The 12,691-nt window shown below is 36.6% G+C and overlaps 1 protein-coding gene across 5 annotated transcripts in view; it reads left to right on the forward strand.

The window, feature by feature from the left end:
- PTPN4 (protein tyrosine phosphatase non-receptor type 4) overlaps positions 1 to 12,691 on the forward strand; it is a 143,406-nt gene that overhangs the window by 33,432 nt on the left and 97,283 nt on the right. For all 5 annotated transcript variants that reach the window (XM_084774681.1, XM_084774677.1, XM_084774679.1 and 2 more), the window contains one exon: positions 1,824 to 1,977. In XM_084774681.1, coding sequence (XP_084630807.1) covers positions 1,824 to 1,977 — 154 coding nt within the window. The remainder of the gene's footprint in view (positions 1 to 1,823; positions 1,978 to 12,691) is intronic.

A 12,691-nucleotide genomic window follows, 5' to 3' on the forward strand; every position in this document is an offset into this window, starting at 1 on the left:
TTCTTTATTTAATTATACCAGCTATCAAGAAATGAGAGTAGCGTTCTTCATAGTGGATTTGTCTATTTTTTAATTTCAGTTTTCAAAATTTTCTTCATATATTTTGTGGCTGTGAATTGTTGTCTTGTTTGTGGGCTGTTTATCACTGTGGGATTCCCCTCCTTGCTAATTTTCTCTGAGGTGAAGTCTGGTTGTCTAGTATTATTAATATAGTGATTCCTTTTTGTTGGTTGTTTCCATGATCTTTTCCTATTGTCACACTTTCTATCTATCATATATTGATGTGTTGAGTTTCTTGGAGGTATTTTTTTTGTTGTTTATTTCCTATTAGGCTAAGAGCTGTCTTTTAACTGAATCTTATGTGGTTAAGTCCCTCCTTGTCAGCATATTAAAATTATTTTCTTGTTTATTAGCTTTATATTTAGTGTAATGTTAACATTTCCTTTCAACTTTTACCTATGAGATATTAACTCCCATTATTGAATACTGCTAACTTGAAAGGCTATTTTTATTAGTATTTCTAGTAGTATTTGTTTAGTGATTATTTATATGGCTTACTGCTTATGGTTTATGGTGCATGCCTTTTAATCACAGCACTTGAGAGGCAGAGCCAAGTGGATCTCTTGAGTGTGAGAGGCCAGCTCGGTCTATAGAGTGAGTTCCAGAACAGCCAGGGCTACACAGAGAAATCCTGTCTCAACTTCTTCCTCTTCCTCCTCTTCCTCCTCCTCCTCATAATGTACTCAATACCTGTGTGTTTCTTTGTTTAATTTATTACATGACTTTAAAGTAGAAAAGTTGTTTGGAATGCCTGAAATGTTTTTTTCCCCTCTGATGTGATTGTTAAGTTTTCTGGGTATAGAATTCAGTGTTCTGAATAATTTTCTTTTAGAACTTTCAAAGCACAATTTCATTGGTTTTTAAAAATAGCTATTATTGATAGCTGTATGGTGTTTGTTCTTTTATAGTTGATCTACATCTACTTACGTAAAAACTTAACATCACAGAGAGTTAGGCACATCTCTTTTTTTATAATATATTTTATTAATTTATTCATATTACATCTCAATTGTTATCCCATCCCTTGTATCCTTCCATTCCTCCCTCCCATTTTCCCCTTACTCCCCTCCCCTATGACTGTGACTGAGGGGGACCTCCTCCCCCTGTATATGCTCATAAGGTATCAAGTATCTTCTTGGTAGCCTGCTGTCCTTCCTCTGAGTAGGCACATCTCTTATGTCTATAATCCCAGCAGTTTGGGAGGCTAAGTGAGCCAACCTGGGTACATAGTAGTAAGGCCCTGCCACCTCCCCTCCCCCATTAAAAAAAGAAAAAAGAAAGACTAGTTGGTTGAAACTGAAATAGAAATAGTTACTATTATTATTATTCTACAGTATTTTTAAGTAAGGAAGAGTAGTTAGTTATTGAGATGAAACAATCCTCTCCCCTGTTGTCATTCTATAAAATTTTAGAAAATACATCAGTGAGTAACATCCAACTTGGTGAGCTTTCATATTCCTTCCACACCCTAAGTGCATATACCTTGCATTGGAGTTTGACTTACCAAAACTTTAATCTATTAAATCTTCTCAGTAGAACAGTTCAAAATAAAGTTCTTTAGAGTGCTTTATAATTTTAGCTTAGATACAATAAATATATATCTATTTTATACCTAATTTTCTTAATCTTGATGTTTCAAATTTTCTGTTTTCTATCAATTTTTTAATCTAAAATGCATCTTAACTACTTTTAAGTTACATTGGATCTTTCATTATATCTTTTATTTAGTGATTTTTTTTTGTTGTTGTTGTTCTTTAACCTAGCTCTGTGTGGACAGTAATGACCGCACGTTTCCGATTGCCTGCTGGCAGAACCTACAATGTCCGTGCATCAGAGTTGGCCCGAGAGAGACAGCATACAGAGGTGGTTTGCAACATTCTTCTTCTGGATAACACTGTACAGGCTTTCAGAGTTAATGTGAGTATTTTATTTTCTTCTTCTCCCCTTGGCGTCGTCGTCGTCGTCGTCGTCGTCGTCATCATCATCATCATCATCATCATCATCATCTCTAGATATTAGTCTGAATTTAGATTTATTTTAAAACTAAAACCATTAAGTTATAATACAATTTGACCAGTCTTAGTTAAGGAAGTCTTTTTGATGCTCATTCATACTGAATCTTTCAAAAAGTACTGCTTACTGTTCACAAACAGCAGAACATCCTAGTTCATGAACAGATGTGGGTGGTTTTATAATGTGCATGAAGGTACCTGAAAGGAATTTCTTCTCTAAAATACCTTATTTATTTTCAGGAAAGCCTTATTTGTAACTGTCTATGAATACAATTTTTATTAAACAAAGATAAGAAATAAGATTGATCTCACATATAAGTATTGTATAAAAAGGGTTTATTCAACAAGTATTTGTTCTTGTTATTAACATCTAGCTTTAGTTGGTAATTGAGTTTCACCTATGTAGCATGTTCGTATTCATTTGTTTTCATTGCTGCATACTATTCTTTTGTATGAGCATACAAGAGTATATTTATTTTCCTATCTGTTTAGTTAGTCTATCTTCTTTCTTGGTTTGTGTTTGTGTTATTTCTACTATGGGCTTTTTGAGTTCTTATACTTGTCTTAATAATAAATACAAGGATACACACACTTTTTTTTAAATTTAAAAACTTCAAATCTGTAGGGAATGTGTATACTGAATACACAGTTCCCTTTGCCCAGACTGAACTGCTGTTAACATTTGTATTTACTTTCTCTTTCCATCCTGAACTCCTTGAAAGTAAGTGCTAGACACACAAATAAGTATTTAGCATTGTGAGAGTCTTCTAAATTTATACAATATCATTGCCATAACCCCAAATTTGGCATTATACATGATAATTATTTAATATGTAGTCCATAGTTACATTCAAATCTCTGCGATGGCATATCCTTTGTTTCCTGGTGTATTACTGGTGTATCTATCCTTTAAAAATCTGTGATTTAAAATATTATTGTTCACTTACCAAATAACTTTTTAAGAACCTTTTTTTTTTTACTTATTGTATTCATGTATAATGTGCATGGAGTTTGGGGGTATACATGCCACAGTATGAATGTGGGGGTCAGAGGACAACCTTGTGGAGCTTGTTTTTTCTTTCTACCACTTTACATGGGTTTTGGAGATCAAACCCAGATTGCTAGGCTTATGAGGTAAGTGCCACTTACCTTGCCAGTCCTGCTTACCAGTTTTTAAAAACTTAACATTTTTTTATAAGACTTAGTGTGTAGTGTAGCAGGAACACAAATTTACCTTTAAAAAAATCCTAAATTCCATTTCATATTTGAAAATAAGTTGCAAAAGCAGAGAAAATTTCATTATTTATGAGGAAATTACTTAGCTAAACAGTTTAGTGTACTTTTAAAAATGCTAAATCTTAAATTTATTTAATATTCTACCACCTACTAATAGGTGAAGAGTAGGCTATGAAGAAGAAATAAAAAGTAAAGAGAATTCTCCTTCATAAAAATGTCTGATTAATATAAATTTTGTAACAGATAATTGATTTTTGTAAAATATGAGCACTGTTTCTCCCCCACCCCTGTTATGGACTTATATACATTCTTTTGGAGGTATAAATTTAATCTTACTTAGCTAATATAAATTTTTAGTTTTTATTTTAACTTATATGTCTGTATTTGTTTCAAAATACTATAAATGAATTATCTGTGTATTTAACATCTTGCAAACTTTTTCTCTTAAATGAATAAATTGGTGTAATTAGTTGACAGTAATATGCTAATTCCCAATGTAGTAATCATTGTACTAATTATTTTAGTTAGAAAGTCATGCATTTTGTGTATGTGTGTTTATTTTAGGTACACATGTACTTAACTACCAGTTCCAATTGAGATACTAAGATCTTTGGTGCTAGAAAACATTTTTTGCTCTTATCCCAGGTCATCAGAAAACAGAAATATGACAGAACAGTGTTTATAAAAAATTGCCTGCTTATATGTAATATGCTTATTCCTCTGGGTAGTTGAATCCAAGATATCCAAACAGAGAGAGTTCCTGTGCTCTTTTGTGTAGATTGTGTACATTTTAACCTATGTGCATAGCTTCCCAGTTAATATACTTTGCCACCTGTGTGTGGCAGAAACAACTAGTTGGGGATTAGTTAGTTCTGATCCTGAATTTTTCATGTTTGTTTATTTCCCTTAAGTCTCCATATTATGGGTAGCTTGTGGTAGGTTTTCCAGCACTCTCTATTCACTAAGAGCACTCACTTTTCTTTGATGGTGACCGAGCAATGATATGTGACATCACCCACTAGTATTTGCTTTTCATTTATGTGTGCTGTGTATTTTTTCTTGTTTTAGACAGGATCCAGTTGTGTATCCTAAGGCCCCTCCCGCCACCCCCCCTCCCCCCACACACACACAAGATAGGGTTTCTCTACGTAGCCTTGCCTGTCCTGGACTCTCTTTATAGACCAGGCTGGCCTTGAACTCATAGCAATCTGCCTGCCTCTGCTGCGCCGAGTGTTGGGATTACAAGCATGTGCCAATGCACCTGGCTGTATCCTGAGTTCTTACTTCAACCTTCCAAATGCTGAGATTACAGATGTACACTGCTACACCTGGCTTCCTAAAAAACTTGAACAGCAAGTAAAATGTTTATTGTTACCAAAGCCTGCTTTTCCCATCTAGTAGTCATCCTATGAAAGCTATTCCTATATATTTTCCTGAGGGAAATTGATACAATGAAGGTACAGGTATAACATTCCTACATCTTTCTTGTTATTTCTCTGCTCTGGACATAGTAAGGTAAGCCTTTAAGTGCTGCTTTAGTTTCAAGACCTATTTTAACTGTGGCTTTGGTGTTGCCATTGATTTGCCAAATTGTGGAATTTGCTGTCCCTATCATGATGTGAATTCTATTAATTTTCATTCATGCTTCCATTAAATACTTCAAAACATGTGCATCTATACTATAAATACTGATATCTTAAGCTTATGAGGATAGTCATCGTAATTTTCTAATTTACTTTCATATACCAGTTTAACAGTAAATTGTGTGACAAAGAAGGGCTGAGAAGAGATGTCCCTTTAGTACTACTGTGACTATTAATAACACACAACCACCGTTCATTATTGTTTGGGATTTACATAGAGGTGGCTTATATCTGCTTCTGCTTCATTTAGTATCAGAGCTCATCCAGAAGACTTTTTAGGCTGGGTTGTAATGACTTGAAGATTTATTTACTCGTGTGCATTACTGAAGTCTCAGCCACTGCTGAGGCATGTGTATGTGGCCTTTGCTCATATTGGAGTTCTTTATAGCGTAGAAACTGGTTTCAGATGGTGAGCATTCTGAGAGAGATAGACAGAGGGGGGAGAGGGAGAGAGAAAGGAGGAAGAAGAAGGGAGAAGGGAGGAAAGATGAAAGGAGAAAAGTAAGAAAAAAAGAAGAAGAAAGAAAGGGGGGCGAGTGGGGAGGAGGGAGGAAGAAGAAAGAGGATAAGGTAAAAGAGACAGAGATTGTAACCATATTGCCTTTTCCATGATAGCTTTTGGAATTAGTTACTGTTCTTTTACAACTATCACTAAATCACACTTGAGAGTCAAGGAAAGGTCAGGAGATTTTTCTGGAGGATCATGTGGGTTCAGAAATACTGCTGTGGACCAACTGGGAAAATGTAGCATTCCACCATGGCCCACTGTTAGCGGCTTCCTTCCTACTCCAACAACCTTATCCCTTCATGGTACCTATCTTCTTCTATTTTATCTTGAAGTTTCTCCAAGAGCTCCCCTACTTCTTTCTGTTACTTGAATTGTATATCTTTGTACACTGTACTTTAAAGTATATATGTATATGTAAGATTTGACACTTATTTTATTTATATGTGTGGTAAATGTATAGTGATAGATACATGTGATTTTGTTTGTAAAAACTGAAAGATTAAACTTTGTTATAATTTATTCAACATACATTGTTCAACATGCAATTCAGAGCCGCCTCACAGGTTCCAATATTTATTTTTATCTTTTTATCTTTTTGAGATAGAATCTCACATCGTAGCTCAAGTTGCCCTGGAACTTAAAGTCTAGCCCAGGTTGATCCCAAAACTCATGTTAATCCTCCTGCCTCAGCTTCCTGTATGTGCTCGTATTACAGGCACAAGCCACTATAGCTACTATTTAAAGAAAAGAGAACAAAGCTTGTGAATTGAAATTTTCATGCTTTATTTTTGCTTTCTCTTAATTTATTTCTTAAAGATGAAATTGTCTTAAAACTACAGATATCTTTTTAAAAAAAGATTTATTTTATGTATTAGAGTGCTATATCTGCATGTATACCTACATGCCAGAAGAGGGCATCAGATCCCAGTATAGATGGTTGTGAGCCACCATGTGGTTGCTGGGGATTGAACTCAGGACCTCTGGAAGAGCAATCAGTGCTTTTAACCTCTGAGCCATCTCTCCAGCTCCCCAGATATTTTATTTTATTTGCTCCACATTTCTGTGTACCCAGTCTCAGTCTGTCTCCTTCCCTCCCTACTCCCCTCCCTTACACACACACATACACACACACACACACACACACACACACACACACACACACACACACACCACTTTCTTCCCCCCCCCCCCAATGATATCAGTACTTGAATTGTTAGTGAAAGACTACAGTATCTTTTCTTTCATTATATATTTTCTAGTAAGGTCAGAGTTTGTGTTAATGAATTCAGTTAAAGCTTTTGTTTTATTCATCTGTTTAAATGTTGGTTAACTAACTCAGTAGCATACACTCAGAGATGGAGGTGGCAAGAGTCACATAAAAACTTAAAGAAATACATAGATAATGGGCTTAATATTTACTTAGAACTATTCTATAATCATGTTTTTATATTTGCTTACTTAAGTTGTACTATGGATTAAACCCAGGGCTTTGTACATGATAGGCAAACACCCTGCCACTGGACTATCTTCCCAACCCTTTGGGATAGACTTCACTAAGTTGTGCTGGGCTGGCTTCTACTTGCTTGCATGCTCTTGAATTTGCAGCCTTCCTGCGTTTAACTTCCTGAGCTGTGGCTTTACAGGTCTTTCACTAGCCTGGCTAATCATATTTTTAAAGAAAAATTTGGGGATGTCTTTCTTGTAGTTATTGTTCCACTAGTTAACAAATACAAAACTAGTTAGAGTCATTAGATTATTTTGTTTTTTGGTGTTTGGAGACAGTATTTCTCTGTATAGCCTTGGCTGTCCTGGACTCACTTTGTAGACCAGGCTGGCCTCCAGCTCACAGTAGTCCGCCTACCTCTGCCTCCTAAGTGCTGTGATTAAAGGCATGCGCCACCACACCTGGCAGTCCTTCCTTTTTCAAGACTCCTATAAGCTTTGAATATAGGTGTGCACCACACTCATGGTTTTATTTGTGTTGGGGGTGGATGTGTGGTGTGTGGGTGTGCACATGGTTGGGCAATTGTGCTTGCCTATGCATGTGCATGTGAAGGTGAAGGCCAGAGTTCAACTTTGTGGGTTTTTTATTTGTGATCCTCTACCATATTTTATTTATTTATTTTTGAGCTAAAGTCTTTCATTGATCCTGGAATTTACCATTTCAACTAGACTAGCTGGCCAGCAAGCTCCTGGGATCTTTGTCTCCCCTCCCTATTCCTCCAGTATGAGGATTACAGGGGCATGCCATACCACCAGTGTTTGAGGTGGCTGCTAGGGATCAAACTCATCAGGCTCTTAAGCTTGAGTAGCAAGCACTTAACTCTGAGCCACCTTCCTAGTCTGTCCATTCATCTATCCATCCATCCATCCATCCATCCATTTATAATATGATAGACGTATTCAAAGTCAGGCTCTTACCTTTGTGTAGCAAGCACTTTATTCTGAGCTACCTTCCTAGACCTTCCATCCTTCCATTCATCCATCCTTCTATCCATCCATCCATCCTTCCTTCTATAATATGATAGATATATTCAAACTCAGGTTCTTATACTTGTGTAGCAAGCATTTTACTTTCTGAGGCACTTTCCTAGCATCTATCTATCTATCTATCTATCTATCTATCTATCTATCCATCTATCTAAGTGTGATAATGTAAGCTTGGGTTCAGGCTGTAAGACAATCCTAAGTCATTCTGTTTGCCTTCCTCTATTGCCTGTAGCTTTTTAATTAGGCTAGACAAGTTGACCAGTGAGCCCCAAGGATCTCCTGTCTTCATCTCCTTAGGGCTAGAATTACAAACAGATGCTACCAAACCTATTATTTTTATCTTTGTTGTGAGAATTGAATTCAAGCCTTAAGGCATGCACTTCACCAAGTGAGCCATTATCTATCCTGTCCCATATATTTTTTTTCTTTCTTACTAAAATCTGTGCCTCATACAGTGTGCTCAGCATCAAATAGGAATGTTACTGAAGTGCTGGTTTATGTGTCTAATTCACAGTTTGTTCTGTTGCTTATGATCCAGTTAATGTACTCCTTAATTCCAGAAATGTTTTCTTAGAAACATTCTCTTTTAAATTTTCACAAAAGAACAATCCAGGTTTTGTTTGTTTGTTTGTGTGTGTGTGTGTGTATATATATGCACAGTCTCCCCCCTTCCCTCCCTCCCTCCCTCCCTCCCTCCCTCCCTCCCTCCCTACCCCTCTCTCTGTCTCTCCTTCTATGGTTTGTTGAGTAGGTACTACTTGGAAAACCCAGTTTTCTGCCAGTATTCATTAAAAAACATATACACAGAAATGTATGAATTTGCTATATTATTAGAATTTAAAAGAAAAATCATTTTGAGGTTGGTTACTTTCTTTTTCTTTCTAGAATTAGGTCATGTTTCCCCTTTCATTAGAACAATAAAGTGTAGCTACTTATACCTCAAAGGGTGAACAGTTATTGAAAACAGATACATTTTGATAAAAAACTAATTCAGACAAGAGACAGCTTACAAGAGGAAGGGTTTATTTTGACACACAGTTTCAAGGGCTGCACAAGAAGTATAGTAGCAGGAGCAGGAGGCAGTTTTTCACATTACATCCTTGGTAAGCAGAGCAGATGGGAAGTTGTTTGTGTCTCAAGGTTTGTGTTCAATGACTCATTTCTTCCATCAAGGCACAACAACAACAACAAGAACTACCACCACCACCACACCACTTCCTCCTCCTCCTCCTCCTCCTCCTCCTCTTCCTCTTCTTCTTCTTCCTCCTCTTCCTCCTCCTCTTCTTCTTCTTGGTTTTTCAAGACAAGGTTTCTTTGTGTAGCCTTGGCTGTCCTTGATTCACTTTGTAGACCAGGCTGTCCTCGAACTCACAGTGATCCATCTCCCACTGCCTCCCAAGTGCCAGGATTACAGGCATGTGCCCCTTCTTAAAGCTTCTACAATTTTCCAAAAAACAGAGCCATCTGCTGGCACTAAGTGTTCAAACACATGAACCTATGGCCATTTTCCACTCAAACCATAGCATATGCAGATGTTTTTAGTTATTTCTGGAGAATTTTTCTTTTAACTCTATGTTTTGTGTTGATTAAACTTTTTTCTTTGAGTGGTTTAAGGATGCCATTTTGTTGATATTTCTAGTTGGTATTATGAAGTCATCTATCTTTTTAAGTTTTTTTAAAAATTTTATGTAAATTGGTGTTCTTTCTGAATATATATCTGTATACCACATGCATGAATTACAGACAGTTGTGAACCACTGTTGTGGTTGTGGGTGCTGGGAATTGAGCCCAGGTCATCTTGGAGAGCAGTCAGTTTTCCTAGCCACTTAGCCATCTCTAGCCCCTTATCTTCATTCTTAATATTTTTTAAAAATGATTCTATATTAAGTATTAATAACCATTCAACATATGCCCTTTATTTCTCACTGTTTTTGAAGGCATCTTATTACTTTTTAATAATTTTTTTGGTTGTTTTTTTGTTTTTGTTCTTGTTTTCTGAGACAAGGTTTCTCTGTGTTAGCCTTGGCTGTCCTGGACTTGTTTTGTAGACCAAGCTGGCCTCGAACTCACAGCGACCCGCCTGCCTCTGCCTCCCGAGTGCTGGGATTAAAGGCGTGCACCACCACGCCCGGCTTTTTTTTTTTTTTTTTTTAGTTTTTCGAAACAGGGTCTCGATGTGTAGTCTTGGCTGTCCTGGACTTGTTTTGTAGACCAGGCTGGCCTCGAACTCACAGTGATCCGCCTGCAATAATTTTTTAATAATATAATTGGATGTCATTTCACATACATTGGTATGCAGCCTCTTTGATGTCCATTGCCTTTTTGAGAATCTGTAAGTTAGTTTCACCTTTAATCCTAGCATCCAGGAAGGTAGAGGCAGATGGACTGCTGTGAGTTTGAGGCCAGACTGCAAAGAGAGTCCAGGACAGCCAAAGTGCCCCAGAGAAATCCTGTCTTGAAAAAACAAACAAACAAACAAACAAAAAAGAAAAAAAAAGTTGGAAACTTTATTCATTATTGACTCAAGTATTTATTGTTTCTGCCAATTTTTTCTGATTGTTAGTTGTATTTATGACTATTTGCATCCCATCTAGCACACGCTCTTTGTAATTTTATTCTGTGTTTCAGTTTGAATAGCTAGTCTATCTCTTAAATTTGCCAGGGCTTTGGGTTGTTTGAGTTGGTTTTGTTTTTGTTTGTTTTGCCTCAATTTCACCTGCTGTTAAACTTAGCATTAGTTCTTGTATTTTGTAGTTGTAGGCTGTCTGTATAATTTTTATAGGTTCTAATTTTTTCTTCACATTTTGTCTATTTTCTCCATTGTCTCTAATATGTTAGTTATTTTGAATTTTCTTTCTAAGACCAATATTTAAATCTTAAAATCTTAAGTCACCTTAAGATTTTGTTAAGGGCTTTGCTTTCTAAGTATTTTTTGCCTTTGATTGAATCTGGACTCTTTTGTCTTCTCAGAGTTGTGCAGCCTCTGAATTTCTTCTTGTCCTAGACTATAGATAAGGACACTTCAGAATTTTTTAAAGTAGATCTTTGTAGCCTTTTCTCTTTCTTGTTTAATAACGTACAATTCAATTGTTTTAGTAGCCCCAATTATACTTTTCATTTGATCACCCTAGCAAAGACTGCTTGCTCTTCTCTTTATTAGTCAGTATTTTCTTACTGTTTAGGAAATACTCGTGAGGATGAAGCCAGTGTAGAACTTGGTTTATCTGTTTTTGTTTTTGTTTTTTCCTCCAGAATCATAGGTTCTCTATTGCCTGTTTACCCCTACCACCACCACCACACACATTACGTATATACAAGTAGATATAGACCACATACACATATCTAGCTTTTGTAGGTGTTTGTGGCAGGACAGTATTTTAATACCAGCTACTTAGTTTGAACCAAAAATGATAGTCTTGGGGTTTTTTTTTTTTTTTTAGAAAATATAACATTATGTGATTGTATGATAATGTGTTTTCACTTGAAACTTTTAATATATATGCATGTATTCATAGATCCATTCTTCATTTGAACAAGGTAGATAACTGAGTGAAACTGAAGGATTCATGTCTCACTGATACCTACATACATCTTGTAAAACCTAAGTGGTCTGAAATACACTGATTTGATAAAGGAGTAAAATGGTACTTGATTTCCAAAGATGAAACTCACGTTGCTGTGCCATTGATGAGTTTGATAGTTTAGATTTCAAGTAAGTAGTCATTTACCAGATTTGAGATATAACTTAATCCTAGTTGAGCTAGGTTAGCTTTCTTTAGAAAAGCATCTTTCATTGGCTAATGAGTAGGTAACATTTTTGTGTTTGTTGTTTGCATTGCCACCTGTAGGCATAAGGTTATTGTAATTCAGATGCTAATTTCTGTACCCCCACCCCCATATATGGTTGCAATCCTTGTTCTGAGAATCTCCTCTTTCAATATTGTGTAAACACTGGTTCCCCAATTGCCCCCTGGTATCCAGTAAAGTAGCTTACATCCAATTGCTGAGCAGGAGAGAGAATAGGGCTGGCCTTTTGCCAGCCAGGGGAGGAGGAGTTAAGAGGAGGAAGTAGGGAGTTCAGCCACATGTCCAGGAGGGACTGAGAAACAGCTCATCAAAGAAAGCTACAAAGTTCAAGTATTTCTGGCATGTATGCTGGGAGGAAATCAAATTCGCTTAGAGGGTTAAGAATAGAGTGCGAACTGCTCAGTTCTTGTGCTGTGAAACTTGTTAAAATAATATATAAGAGTCTCATTATTTGTGTGATAGCTGGGTTAAGAGGGAACCTGAGAAACAGTTTTATAAAAATAACTAACAGCCACCATTTTCTAACATTTTATCAGTTTCTTTACTATAATCACAGTTTGTATGAAAAGCTTGTTAAGTGCAGTACTTTGTGAGTTACTTTTTATAGTCTTTGTGTCTATGAGTAGTGTATGTATGCATGTGTGTACAAGTATGTATGTATGTATGTATGTGTATGTGGAGGCTAGAGTTCATTCCTCAGTTCACCTTGTTTAAGACAGAATCTGTCACTGAGGCCTGGGTACAGTTCTCTGAGCCTTGCGTCAGTGGCTCTCATTCCTTAGGGTGAACCCTGAGCTCTTTAAGTATTAACATCTCTCTGCAGGTAGCATTAACAGCTTTCCCAACTTCTCTGTGCAAATCTAACAGCTTTCCTAGCAGCTCTTTGCTCTTTGGAGCACTCCAGCTGTCCTCTGGCTGCTAGACATTTTCTGGAC

The sequence above is a fragment of the Acomys minous genome, assembly GCF_964271855.1.
Source record: "Acomys minous genome assembly, chromosome: 1".
NCBI lineage: Eukaryota > Metazoa > Chordata > Mammalia > Rodentia > Muridae > Acomys > Acomys minous.